Source organism: Leptodactylus fuscus, chromosome 8 (genome assembly GCF_031893055.1).
Source record: "Leptodactylus fuscus isolate aLepFus1 chromosome 8, aLepFus1.hap2, whole genome shotgun sequence".
Lineage (NCBI taxonomy): Eukaryota > Metazoa > Chordata > Amphibia > Anura > Leptodactylidae > Leptodactylus > Leptodactylus fuscus.
Window position 1 is genome coordinate 77,313,817 of NC_134272.1, and position 14,497 is coordinate 77,328,313.

General features: G+C 43.5%; 1 protein-coding gene across 6 annotated transcripts in view; it reads left to right on the forward strand.

Annotated features, from left to right (window-relative positions):
• Nucleotides 1-12,064: 12,064 nt before the first annotated feature.
• RBMS1 (RNA binding motif single stranded interacting protein 1) overlaps nucleotides 12,065-14,497 on the forward strand; it is a 213,338-nt gene continuing 210,905 nt past the window's right edge. For all 6 annotated transcript variants that reach the window (XM_075284498.1, XM_075284500.1, XM_075284502.1 and 3 more), the window contains exon 1: nucleotides 12,065-12,192. In XM_075284498.1, the coding sequence (XP_075140599.1) occupies nucleotides 12,118-12,192 (75 nt within the window). In that variant the 5' untranslated portion in view covers nucleotides 12,065-12,117. The remainder of the gene's footprint in view (nucleotides 12,193-14,497) is intronic.

Genomic DNA, 14,497 nt, shown 5'->3' on the forward strand with positions numbered 1-14,497 from the left:
TGATGGGGCAACTATGGGGCATAATACTGGGTGATGGGGACACTATGGGGCATAATACTGGGTGATGGGGCCACTATGGGGGATAATACTGTGTGCAGGGGCCACTATGGGGCATAATACTGTGTGCAGGGGCAACTATGGGGCATAATACTGGGTGAAGGGTCCACTATGGGGTATAATGCTGTGTGCAGGGGCAACTATGGGGCATAATAGTGCGCGTAGGAATGCGTCCGGGGGGGTGTTGGTCGGGGTCTTCGGCATCGGTCAAGGGGGGCCCATGTCAAAGGTTCGCCACGGGGCCCCGCCATTCCTAGTTACGCCACTGGTGGGGCTTCTGCCTTAATAAAATCTGGGGAAAAATTAAGAGTGGACACATGTGTATATATTGTATACCTATAGTCAGCTCCAGAGATCCCTCCGCTGATACGTTGCAATCTAACAGACTAAATAATAAATATGTAAACCAAGGTCTTGACTTTTCCATCAAATTTTACACAAAGCCGGGATGGCAATGGCATTTGTTTCTTGCTTATGATGATGTTATAATGGGATTCACACATTTACTGGAAACAAGTCTCAGGAAATTAAAAAGCCAGCTCCATGCGCTCCTCTTACTGCTTCCCCTGCCAGTCGCTTCCTTATTTTTCAGACTCCATGTGACTAAGTCATTGCAAAAATTATTCTGAAATGTTTTGGTTCTGGACCCCGTCCATGTGACTTTTACAACCGGGTTATTGACTTAAACAGCACGTAATTCTGAACCCGAAAACTGCCAGCTCTAAAAAAATCCAGTCGACTGCCAGGTAAAAGTATTTTCTTCATTGAATAAACAGCTGTGTGTATTTAGACCAAGAACAAGTCGATGCGAGTCAATGTATTCAGTGAGAGTTCCTGAATAAATTCTGCGTCTGTGTACTGAGATGTGAATATTTTTGTAAAATTTTTGAGCCTACAAGCCATAACATTATTAACCACATTCCGTCTTTGCCAAGTCCTTATATTAAGTAAGTGGAATCTCACGTAGGAAAATGGGTTCGTAGATGAGAGTTAACTTGTTCATTGCTTATTCAACGCAAGTCAACGTGGAGAAGCCATGTGTGAAAATTTAAGTAACTCTAGATGGCTTGTGTAGGCAAATGGCGCCGCTATCTGCAAAGGCAATCGACTCATGTAGTGAACTTGATGGGAAACAGTATGAGGTCTTCATTGGGAATATCCCTCAGGCATTATGGATATCCTCTAATGCCCATGGAATAGGCTAGTAGAGTATTTGGAAATTAGGGTCTAACCAACGTCTTCCCTACTCTTCATCCACTATTCATGATCCTCATGTTGAAGTACCATTCCCAGTAGACCGCTCTTGAAGTGTTCTATTAGGAACCTTACAAGAAGTTAAAACCACTACAGATTCTGCATCAATTTACAATGTAATGAAATTTTTATCCGGATAGATGGTTACAAACTAGAGAGGTTTGGTCCTACTAATGCGCTACAACTTCTCGTGAAGGAAACGTGGATTCTGTAAACTGCAGTTGGGTTCTGGCTCAACTGGGATTTGGAATAGAAGAAGTAAGGACGGGAGGCATGGACATTTCTGGTCAGATTCCCAGGTCACAGTCCCAAGATGGAAGCCAAGAGTCAGAGCTAGGAGAAGAACAGCAAATAATCCCAAGGTCAAGATTAGGAGTAAGGATCAGTAGTGTTCAGTGTTAGGAAAAGAAAAAGACCACAATCGATAGGCAAGGAACCTATGACAGCTTTGTGTACTGGTTGCCTTCACAATATGATATCACCATCCAGCTACATTGGGAGACCCATCCAGACAATCACTGGCTATATGCTCTCTTACAGTATATGGACATCATACAGGGTAGCCTCCAGCTTGGGCCAGCATGTCAGAGCTTCTTCCTTTGGCGGACCCATTCTGTCCCTGAATTATATGAAAGCCCATGAACTTAAATGGATGCCAGTATGTCACATGACTATATTTTGCCCATTGCAGCCCCTACTAGGAAAATATATAGACACATATGGTTTCCCCTAACCATCAGAGACCATAGAGTATAACAAAGGGTCTGGGGAGGGTGCGAAAACATAATAAACACTAAACACCTTCCCTCACCTTTCCTGCATTTAAGGCTCAACTTTCAATGGCGAGTGCTGATATTTTTGTTGCTTTAACACATGGCGCATCTTATGTGAACACTGATGCCCAGTCACAGGCCTTAGTGGTTCCTCAGGGGCCCCATGACATCACCCAGGAGACTTAAAGATGACCATAGTAGACCATGAGGGAGCCCAAAAAAGGGTGTAATTGATGGGTGATGTACCCCCCAAATTTTGTGTTTAATGGAACGCAAAATTGTTCTAAAGTTCAGAATCTGGTTTGTTACAAACTGGTGAATTATCTCAATGAGACATAGACCTGACTTGACTGTGTTTGCTCCAAAGTGACCTCCAATGGGATGGTCTGCTTGAACTTTTGGGGTCCATTCTCCTGTATAAGATTGATCCACTGAGCGACAGTATTCAGAGCCCATGGCTGAAGCCAACCTGGAGCCACTTGAACTTAACACCATGATACACAAACTACAACAATAGAAGAAATGATTAAAGAGGGAACAAAACTAAAGTAACATTTTAATAAAATATTTGCCCAATAAATAATTACAAGCCAATGTTTTCCCCTTTAAGGATGGCTAATTGGAGGTATTCCTATGTGAAAGAATACTTTTGCTTGTTTTTCAGCAGGAGAATGAGAATGGCCTTCACCTTCCAGGTGGCCAGATACGCTATTCCAGGCAAACCCGATATCTAGTGTATTTTCCCAGGCTTGAAATGAAGAATAAGGGATCCAGCTGTTTGGAATAAGGTTGTCCAAACTTAGGAGAAATCAGTCCAAAGAATGTGAGCGCCCTGCCAACCTCTCCCTTCTATAAACCATAGCTGCACTGTGTTACTATATAGCTAGAAATACACCAGCTCCGACTATCTGGATGACGAGAAAAAGCAAAAATTCTTCTTGTGGATACAAAGTTTATAAGACGTGAATAAATCACGACATGTCCATAATGTTAGTTATTACTCGCCTACTAATATTCCATTAGATGACTAATAAAATATTCTGTGAATTTCTATTTTTCATTTTATGGGCATTTTTTTTGGTGTATTTTTATTTGTATTTCCCTTAAAATAAGAATTTTGGACAGAAGACAACCAGATCTGGAGGGTTCTACGGTCTATGTTGCAGGGATTGTAGGATCTGGAGGGTTCTAAGGTCTATGTTGCAGGTCTTGTTGTATGATCTGGAGGGTTGTATGGTCTATGTTGCAAGGATTGTTGGAGGATCTGGAGGATGCTACGGTTTTTGGTGCAGGGATTGTTGAAGGATCTGGAAGGTTCTACGGTCTATGTTGCAGGGATTGTTGTGGGATCTGGAGGGTTCTATGGTCTATGTTGCAGGGATTGTTATAGGATCTGGAGGGTTCTATGGTCTATGTTGCAGGGATTGTTGTAGGATCTGGAGGGTTCTATGGTCTATGTTGCAGGGATTGTTGTAGGATCTGGAGGGTTCTATGGTCTATGTTGCAGGGATTGTTGTAGGATCTGGAGGGTTCTATGGTCTATGTTGCAGGGATTGTTGTAGGATCTGGAGGGTTCTATGGTCTATGTTGCAGAGATTGTTGTAGGATCTGGAGGGTTCTATGGTCTATGTTGCAGGGATGGTTGTAGGATCTGGAGGGTTCTATGGTCTATGTTGCAGAGATTGTTGTAGGATCTGGAGGCTTCTATGGTCTATGTTGCAGGGATTGTTGTAGGATCTGGAGGGTTCTATGGTCTATGTTGCAGAGATTGTTGTAGGATCTGGAGGCTTCTATGGTCTATGTTGCAGGGATTGTTGTAGGATCTGGAGGGTTCTATGGTCTATGTTGCAGGGATGGTTGTAGGATCTGGAGGTTCTATGGTCTATGTTGCAGAGATTGTTGTAGGATCTGGAGGCTTCTATGGTCTATGTTGCAGGGATTGTTGCAGGATCTGCAGGGGTTCTATGGTCTATGTTGCAAGGATTGTTGTAGGATCTGGAGGGTTCTACGGTCTATGTTGCAGGGCTTGTTGTAGGATCTGGAGGGTTCTATGGTCTATGTTGCAGGGATTGTTGCAGGATCTGAAGGGTTCTATGGTCTATGTTGCAGGGATTGTTGCAGGATCTGGAGGGTTCTACGGTCTACGTTGCAGGGATTGTTGTAGGATCTGGAGGGTTCTACGGTCTACGTTGCAGGGATTGTTGTAGGATCTGGAGGGTTCCAGGGTCTATGTTGCAGGGATTGTTGTAGGATCTGGAGAGTTGCAAGGATTATTACAGGTTGGACCCTCAGAATCTTTTTTAACTGTAACCCCTAGGATCCTCAATCCAACACTGGACTCTTCTATGATGTTCACCCGCCATAATGATACTTCTCATTTGATGTTAATGTTCTACGATAATGAACAATTCTCTAACACAGAGACTTTATTCCAGGTGCTAAATGTATATTTCATATGGTCTCGCACAATATGATTTTCAATATGCAGCAATTCCAAGACATCCAATGCAAATGAATGACCTAAAAATCCTCCCTATCAGTCTGAATTGAGTCACGCAGAAAGATTTCATGTTAAAGTCCTGTATTTTTATTCCTTTTTATTAAGAAAGATGCGGCAATATTCGCCTGATTTGTGTCTCCCATTTAAAAAGATAATGCAAAACTAACACGGATTTAACGCTGAGATGATGGAAGTAATTCAGATGTGAATAATCGCCGCATTCCCAAGCGCCGGCGATGTTAGTTGAACGAGAGCGGAGAGTATTTTATGCGCAATTCTTTCTATTGGAGTCACAGATCATTAACTATTTCACCCTCGAATTTAATAGGACAAATTAAACATATAGTTTCAAAATCATGGGAAAAGAAGTTTTAAAAAATGCAACAATTGAAATTCATGTTTTTTTGTATGTTTTAAAACATGGAAAATACTGAATATTGGGCAGATTTTTTTTTTTTAAATGTAGATTGCAAGCCCCACAATGTACATTTTTCTACTTCATCCACTTTGCAGGGACAGAAAAAAGCAGCGGATTTTGACTAAGAGTTGCCGTGACGGCCAGATTGCGTTGCTTACACCATGTGGGGCTCCAGTCTAAGTGCCTAAAACACTTATTGCACAGGATGAGTGACACTTAGTATTGTTGGGTTTTTTTTGCATGGACACAAAGTCGGACATGCAGTACTTTGTATCCGTCCCCACAGAGAGGCTGCATACGGACATCGGAGGTTTGCATTAAAAACTCATTCAAATGAATGGATTTTAAAATTGACCGCTGTTCCCTATGCAGTTTCCCTGGGGTATGGGACAGAAACCCGGCAGAATGACACAGGGTTGAAAATGTGAACACCTCACGTAGCGGGCTGCAGCAGAAAAGTGCTGCAGCAATGTGTTGCATTTTTTCCCGCACCACATTTCACTGCGGTTTTTGCAGCAGTCCTTGCAAAGTGGTGAATCTATCAAATCCCATCCACACAGTGCAAAAAAATACATGCAGTGAAAATACTGCGATTTCCAAAACTGGTGTGTTTTTGGAAATCACAGCATGACAATTCTACCTACGGAAACAGCGGCGGCAGGGGTGAACCTACCCCTTTCGCCGCCCGAGGCTAACTACAGAAAGCCGCCCCCCCCCCGGGAGGAGGGGGCGGAGCGAAGGGCGTGGCGGCGTGAAGGGGGCGGGGCTTAGCGCCGTTCGCAGGCAGAGAGCAGCAGCAGCTGGAGTGCCGAAGGTTACCTACCCCTGCACTATGGCATCTCTGCAACATGCAGTTGGTTCCACACTCAGAATTTAAAAAAAAAAAAAAAAATCCACTGCAGTTTTTTGAGCCAAATCCAAATAGGAATCCAGCAGGAAGGAGGATTATAAATCCCTCCTTTATATTTCCCAGTCCTTTAGAATCCACTCCTGGCTGTGGCTCAAAAATCTACCTGGCTTTTTTCCAAAAAAATGCTGCGTGTGAAATCACCCTAAGGCAACCCTTCAAACATTTGGTCACAATGTATACAATATCGCCATTAAAATGCAACTGGAGCATTCGCCGTTCATCCGGGATCTTCGGTAAAGACGATAATAGGGCAAAAGGAAGCCCACAAAAACTCGGAAAGTAAAGCAAATACCAAGCCCCATGTTGCAGATAAGACGGGTTGAATAAACCCAATTTTGCAGATAAATAAGTATAATAAAGACAATTTATTTGTGATTTGTTACAGATAACGGTTTACGCGAGTCCTACCTTACAATAACTTACTGTGCGGGGCTCAGGTTATTTTTTCTTCTTGTTGACCTGCAGCGACCTACCTTAGAAGTGAGGAGAACATTAAGAAAGAAAATATTTTTGAGCCCTCGGAACATGTTCTTTGAATAAAGTCTTTATCCGTGACTCAGAGCTACGATTCAACTCATGGTTTGGGGAAAAAAAAAAAAAAAAAACATAAACTTTACAAACCTGGAGGTGGAGTTGTGACAAAACCAGCAGGTCTCCTGCCTTCAGATGTTCCGGGAAACACAATCAGGCTTTGGCGAGATCCTATAAAAATAGAAGACTCCTATCTCCCATCTGTCCTGTCATTGTCGGCGGGCTGACGGCTCCAAAGGGTGATGATGAACCCGTTACAATGTGCGCTCCGCTTTGTGTGTTCGGATGGACGTGTCAAACAGGAGAGTTCATTGTTCGGGACCTGTCACTAAACAAAGGACCCGGCTGAGCGGACATGTCTATGAACTGATCAAAACGCTGCTGTGGAAAAAGTGGAAATTGAAAGAAATTGGGATATCTGATGACTTGTAACTAGAAATGTTTGTATGGCCTGGCAGTGGGAAAAAAAATAGAACAAGGTGTCAGAAATAGGTTACAGTATCAATACTGCAGTGTAAGGCTCTGTTCACACTCAACTTACAATAGTAGTTGGTTCTGGGATGACCAGTGGAAGATGAAAGCGTTGTAATGTCGGATGGTAACTTCGAAACGCTGAAATTTCACTTTTAAAATGTAAATCAAAATTGTAATCAAGTGCTTACGTAATATAACCATACAGTGCGGAAATTGTACCGCCATATAGTGCTGAATTATAGCACCATACAATGCTGAAATTATACTGCCATATAGTACTGTATTACAGTATGTCACCATATAGTGCTGAAATGATACCGCCATACGGTGCTGAAATAGAATATTGATACAGTGCTGAAATCATGCTGCCATATATTGCTGAAATATATAATTGATACAATGCTGTAACGATACCGCCATATAGTGCTGAATTATATCACTATACAGTTGTGAAGTCATACCGCCATATAATGCTGAATTATATCACATACAGTGGTGAAGTCATACCGCCATATCATGCTGAATTATATCACCATACAGTGGTGAAGTTACACCGCCATATAATGCTGAAATATATCATTGATAAAGTGCTGTAATGATACCGCCATATAGTGTTGAAGTAATAACACAAAATAGTGCTGTAATGGTACCATCTTACAATGCCAAATTCTGCCATAATGCTGTTACCATAGACCGTGGCGTGTTAGCTACTACCATAGACCATGGCGTGTTAGCTGTGTGTGGCCTTACAGATACCATGTATATACAAGCTGTATACAATATATATGACCTGGCAACGGTTACATGCTAAGGACTGATATCCCTGATACAGAGATGCTGACATTCGGCAGTGCAATGCTCTCGTAATGTGACAGCTATTTGGACATTTCCCTGCCGCGGACGCCGAGCCGTTCCAGAAGTTGAGAACTAATTGGATATCCTGAACATTTACACAACACGGCAGTGCCCATTACAATCGCTCCATTAGGGAACATTAGAGAACAGACAAGTTCAGGAATAGTGGGATATGGGTAAGATGGCGCGGCGCCCAGTGCTACAAAGGCGCATTATTACCACATAAATAAGTCATTGCCCTATAGCACAGCGCTGGTTCTTATAAATGCCGTCCGCTGGGTCTCATTTAATATTATCTTGTGTTCCTGTCATATCGAGCTGTGGAACTGATAAAAGTTCATGCGTTGCAATGGCTCATTGAATGTTTATGGTGAGAAACTTCTGGATGACCTCCTTCACTACGCCCCATTAGGGACCATGGATGTCATAGGGGGTCCCATTGTCTGGAATACCCTATATCGGGATAGTCAACTGGCAGATCATGGTCCAAACCCAGACCGCGGCCGCCATCTATCAGGGATGGTCGTAGGTATCACATATATACACCAAACCCGACATGTCAGGGAAGCTGAGATATTCCTCAGCCTACTATTGTAACACCGTAATCTTATACTCCATTCACACCCAATGCTGCACTTACAACTTGAAACCATTAGCACCGTGCTGACAAAAATCCCCACAACAGCTGAGACCCCACATCATGTACAATCCCATACCGTAAGGAATATTCTGTTACGAGCAAGATACCATGGCTTACTAATGCTGTAAGAATGATCCCCCACCACCACCACCTACCCAAAAGTCCAACGCAAGCACCACCAAGAAAAATCAGAACGTGGAAGACAAGCAACCTAAACCTGAGGCTTTCGAAAAATTCTGGGAGAGTCCGTCTGGTTTCACACAATAGGATTCTGCCTCAAAATCTGCTCCACATTTTGTCCAGAATCTGCCCCATTGATGTCAATGAGGGGCAGCGACAGACCCCAGGACACTAAAAATAGGAGGGTCCTGCACGATCTTCCTTGAAATTCCAAGACTGATTCAGCTACAGGATCCACAGCACAAAGCTCAGGACAGGTAGACCATTGTGTCGGGGGCTAATAAGCAAGCAAAGGTCTGTTTTGGCTTTCCAATGCGGAATCCACAGGGTCAGGATTTGGAGAGGAATCTGAGGCAGAAAACCACCTTATACTTCTCTCTATATCCCTAAATGCAAACACATCCTTAAAAAGGACCTCTTACTATCTCCAATAAGTCTTCACATATTTTAGTTGCTGCTGCTCCACTGGTTTTGGAACAGTTGGAGTTTTATCTCTAGCCCCCACCGTTCCTGAGCAATCAATGCTGTTAGTTTTGGTCCCTGATATGATATAAAGTTTGTGTACTGTCAGGTGGGAGCAGACATGGAGGGGGGGAGTCTGAGCTCTGATACTGACTGCCTCTGATTGAAGCTCTGTATCACACACCCCTGCCTAATACCACCCACTTAACATTATGAAACTTATATTGCACATCAGACACCAAAACTACCTGCACTTATTCCTCAGGAACGGTGGGAGTTAGAGAGAAAATGCCAACTGCGCTGGAATCAATGGAGGGAGGTATTAACAGATGGTAAGAACTAGAATTGATGGAGGGGTAGAAGGTATTTTTTTAGGGTGTGTTCACATAGCAGAATTTGTGCAAGACTAAGTCTTCCGCTTCTTTAAGGAGGTGTTGGCCCCCAGTGATCTGATATCAATCTATCATAAGGTCATCAGTTTTAAAATCTTGGGCAGTTTTTTTTTACATTTTTTCCTAATTCCCGCTCTTCTACAGATCTCCACATTGTATCCATTTACCGTTCTGTCTTCCATGGACTCGCTCTTTGATGTAGTTACTAATCCACAGTTTTCTTCTATTTCCTGCTCCCGGTCGTCGACATTCACATTAAAAAAAAGTCTAAAAATCTGGGCCAGAAGCGTGGTAACCCCCTCGCTATATATTAGGGAATGTGTAAATAAATTCCACGGAACGGCTTCCTCCGCATTACTGAAATGCATGCACGGGCCGGTTCTGCACACATCATTTGCATTTCAGTTTTATATGCTAATTCCTCTTTAAATGTATTCTGTCAATTTAGCACAAGTTATGTCAGTCAGAGAACTTCCCCAAACAAACATCGGAAAAATCTCATTTACAGGGAACTATAGGAATTATCATAACAGACGGATGTAGCAGAGCTGGACTTGTCATTTCTGTATCTAGTTGGCCAATAGGGCGACCGACTGATCATGGGGTGGATTATAAAATCGGGTGGGTCGGGGGTTTCAGGGATTAGTTGTCTGCTGACCTACAAGGGGCCAAACATAACAGCGGAATCTTCTTCCAATATCCATCTGAAAATTTCCAGCATGGCCGACCTCAAGTCAACCATGGGCCAGCTGTGAATGACATGACACTTACATGTCAAAATCGTCCCAATCACATGGATATGACAGGATTAAGGATGTCCGAAAACATTAGATTTCATACTGACGGAGAAGGCAATAACCCTACAAACCAATCATCAACTATAGTTGGTCTCCATCAAAATTATTGATTAGGGTTGAGCGATCGGGATCGGGAAAGATCGGATCCCAATCGGCGATCAAGCAAATTTCATGATCGCGATCGGCTGGAAAATGATCGGAAATCGGATTTTAAAATCGATCCTGAAATCTCCAGATCGGCTCATCCTATTAGTGATGCAGAATTTTTTGGGTCTGACTTTTGGTGTACACGCTGGACTGGCCATTATGGGCAGGTTTAGTCTTGGACGTGTTTAGGTTATTTCCTGTTTTCCTCTGCATTGATAAACTTTGACCCGTTAATTTTGGGGTGCAGTGTTTGGGGTGGTAGAACATTCCAGTGGACGTTTGTTGTTGTTTATTTGTTTGGCCCTTGCGGCCGATCAACCGATCACCAAATGTTTATTCTAAATGAATGTTGCAGTATAAATGTTACATTTGTTATTCCTCAGTGTTCCTAATTTACTAAAATGGCGCAATTGTACCAGAAATGTTGTGAAAAATTCACCTCAAGGTTTAATCTGAAAATTGTCTGCCTCTATTATACCTATACGGAAAACACAGGCAATCCCAAAGGTATAAGTGACATGCTGTGATGTGCAAAAAACATCTGAGCATTTCCACTGCGGATATTTTTCTACAATGTGTGAATGGGATAGATAATAGATAGATATGAGAGATAGATAGATAGATAGATAGATAGATAGATAGATAGATAGATAGATATGAGAGATAGATAGATAGATAGATAGATAGATAGATAGATAGATAGATAGATAGGAGATAGATAGATAGATAGATAGATAGATAGATAGATAGATAGATAGGAGATAGATAGATAGATAGATAGATAGATAGATAGGAGATAGATAGATATTAGATAGATAGATAGATAGATAGATAGATAGATAGATAGATAGATAGATAGAAGATAGATAGATAATAGATAGGAGATAGATAGATAGATAGATAGATAGATAGATAGATAGATAGATAGATAGATAGATAATAGATAGATAGATAGATAATAGATAGATGTCACCTAAAATATTTAATGTCATTACTAACTGTTGCTATTGTTGTTGTTTTTTATTAACCAGTTACTGTCCGGGGTGTAATATTCTCACATGGGCTCTGGGTATATGATACACCTAATCCCTTTTTATAAAGGCCACACCCCTTTACAGACCACACCCCTTTAGAGGCCACACCCCTTTCCCTCAGGTTGTCGCCTCTGTCACACTGACAACCTCTCTCTTATACTGAGGTGACGTCTATGACAGGTAACATAGTATCCAGAATGTAACACAGGGAGAAAGGGGAACAATAAACCCCGGGGGGGGGGGGTCTGTGGCCCTGATAACATGTCGGCTCCTCTTGTGTCACCTGCAGCCCCATCACGTCCCCGCACAGACAGCCCAGCATATTATTGTGGCTCAGGACAAACTCGTCTCTGCTCCATCATCCCCTCCGTGCACTGGCTGCTGGGGGGCGCCGCACACCTCTGGCTTTATAATGAAGGCGGCCCCTCCTCTTCCCTCCCCAGTCCTGTCACTGAACAGAAAGCTGCAGACTTTATTGATTGTTTCCCGGGGTTTGCTGCTGCATTACCTGCCCTCTGGAGCTGCTGCTGCTGCCTGCCAGGGAGGGAGGGGGTCACAGAGCCCTTCTCCTTGGGTGAGGTTTGTGTTGGCAGCCCTGCATATACCAACCAGCAGCTGCTGCACTAGGACAGCCACACAGGAGACACAACTTGGGATTTGGGATCTGCACTGCACCGCTAGCTTTCCATCTACATGGGAAAAGTGTGGAAACAGCAGATGTACCCTCAGTACACCACCTACTACTACCCCCAATATCTGCAGGCTAAGGTAGGACACCTTCTTACCATCACCCTTACACTACCAGCCGCCTTCAGGAAGATGACATTTGTGCCAGTGATGTCTCCTCCAGCGCCTGGAGCCCGTACAAGGGGGTGGGAAATGGGGAGGGCGTCTGGAAACCCAGATAAAAATGCTTTGGCGTGCAATGTGACAAACATGGGATTTATGTGGTCCCCGGGAAGTCACAGGGCTATTGTCAGGGGCTTTAGGAGAGCGGCGTGCCCATGTCAGTAAAAGTATCTGACTCATGGAGGCTGCCCAGGAGACAGGAGGGTTCTGATCCGTTAGCTGCTGCAGAACTTCTTCTCGGAGATGAGAGACGTCATGTATAACGCTGTCAGGATGAGACGACTCAGCTTGCATGTTCAGGAGTGATGTAAATATAAGTCCTTGAAGCGTCTTCTGTTATTGTATCCATTTCTGGGAAAGCTGGGTGGCAAACCGGTGTGGTTGTCGTAAGAGCTTTTACAGGGGGTATCATCGCAGATTTAGGGGAGTCATCCTGAGTCTTACCATGTCTGGGTCATAGTGGCTGGTTGATGCCCCCTGGTATCTACCACCTCGGCACCTACCTTACTAGCTACAGGCCTGAGGTATGCGCAAGTATTAGGGTTGTATCACAGCAGACACATTTGACCTTTAGGTAGCTGAGAAAGCTGGGTGATAACCCCATGGCGCCTACCCCATGACACTTACTCCCTTGGTATCTACCTTACTAGTTACAAGCCTGAGGTCCTGTACAGATATGTTCACACTCCTGAACGGCGAATATAGGAGCAAATATTGGGGTTGTATCACAGCAGAAACATTTGACCTTCAGGTATCTGAGAAAGCTGGGTGATAACCTCATGACACTTACCCCTGTGGTACCTACCTTACTATCTACAAGTCTCTGGTTGTCTACAGGCTTCAAATGACAAATAGTGGAGCAGACAATGGGGGGGGGGGGGTTGTTTCACAGCAGAAACATTTGACCTTCAGACAGGTGGAAAAGCTGGGTGACAATCCCATGGTACCTACCACCTTGGCACCTGCCTTCCTATCTACAAGCCTGGGGGCGTCAACAGGTATGCAAAATCTTCCAAATGGCAAATATGGGATCAGACAATGGGGGGGGGGGGTTATCACAGCAGACACATTTGACCTGCAGGTATCTGGAAAAGCTGGGTGGGAGTTGTAGTGGCCTCTGACCCATACTAGCCGAACATTCTTGTCCTATATGCCATCAGAGCTGTCACTTGAACATGCCGAATAATATCAGGATCTTATGGAATTGCTATGTGTGCAGGTCTCTGGGGTAATCTTTAACTATTCCCCTGTACACATACACTTACATGCACACACATACAGGTACATGCACACACATATACTTACATGCACACACATACAGGTACATGCACACACATATACTTACATGGACACACATACATGCACACACATACACGTACATGCACACACATACACACATGCATACATATACTTACATGGGTGTGTGTATATGCACACATACACACACCCATACATACACATACATGCACACACATACATGCACACACATGAATACATATACATACATGCACATACATGCAGACACATGCACACACATGCATACATATACTTACATGCACACACATATACATACATGCACACATATACACACGCGCATACATACACTTGCATACACACACATATATGCGCACACACACATAAATGCACACACATACACTTACATGCACACACATAAACACACGCATACATACACTTATGTGCACTCATACATACATACACACACGCATACATACACATACATGCACACACATACACACTTTCCCTTTAAATAACCCAAATCCATGATCATGTGGTCCGTCAGCACCGTCAGGTCACAGTCCGCCCTGACACAACCCACATGTGAATGCAAACTTTCTGCAACTCTTTCACTGTCTGGGCTGTATTCATTCAATCTTATTAGTTGTATTTCTTGCAGGGTCGGAGCTATAGCGGGTAGTAGCAGAGGTGGGCCCCGGAACCTTGGGGGCCCAGTGCCGCTAATAAAGTACGAGTCTTATAAATGGCATATGATCTATTACATTGGGACCCTTAACCAGTAGGTGCACCCCCGGCTTTTTTTTTTTTGCTCTCTCAACAGTCCTGGCCCAGTTTTCGTACCCAAAATGAAATTATTCAGAGACTGATGATTCAAGCTTTCCTGACCTTCAGCTCCGCTCCATGACTTCTGCGGGATGAGATGGTGCTCAGTACTGGGGATGACCTAAGTCTGCACTTAGAATGGCTG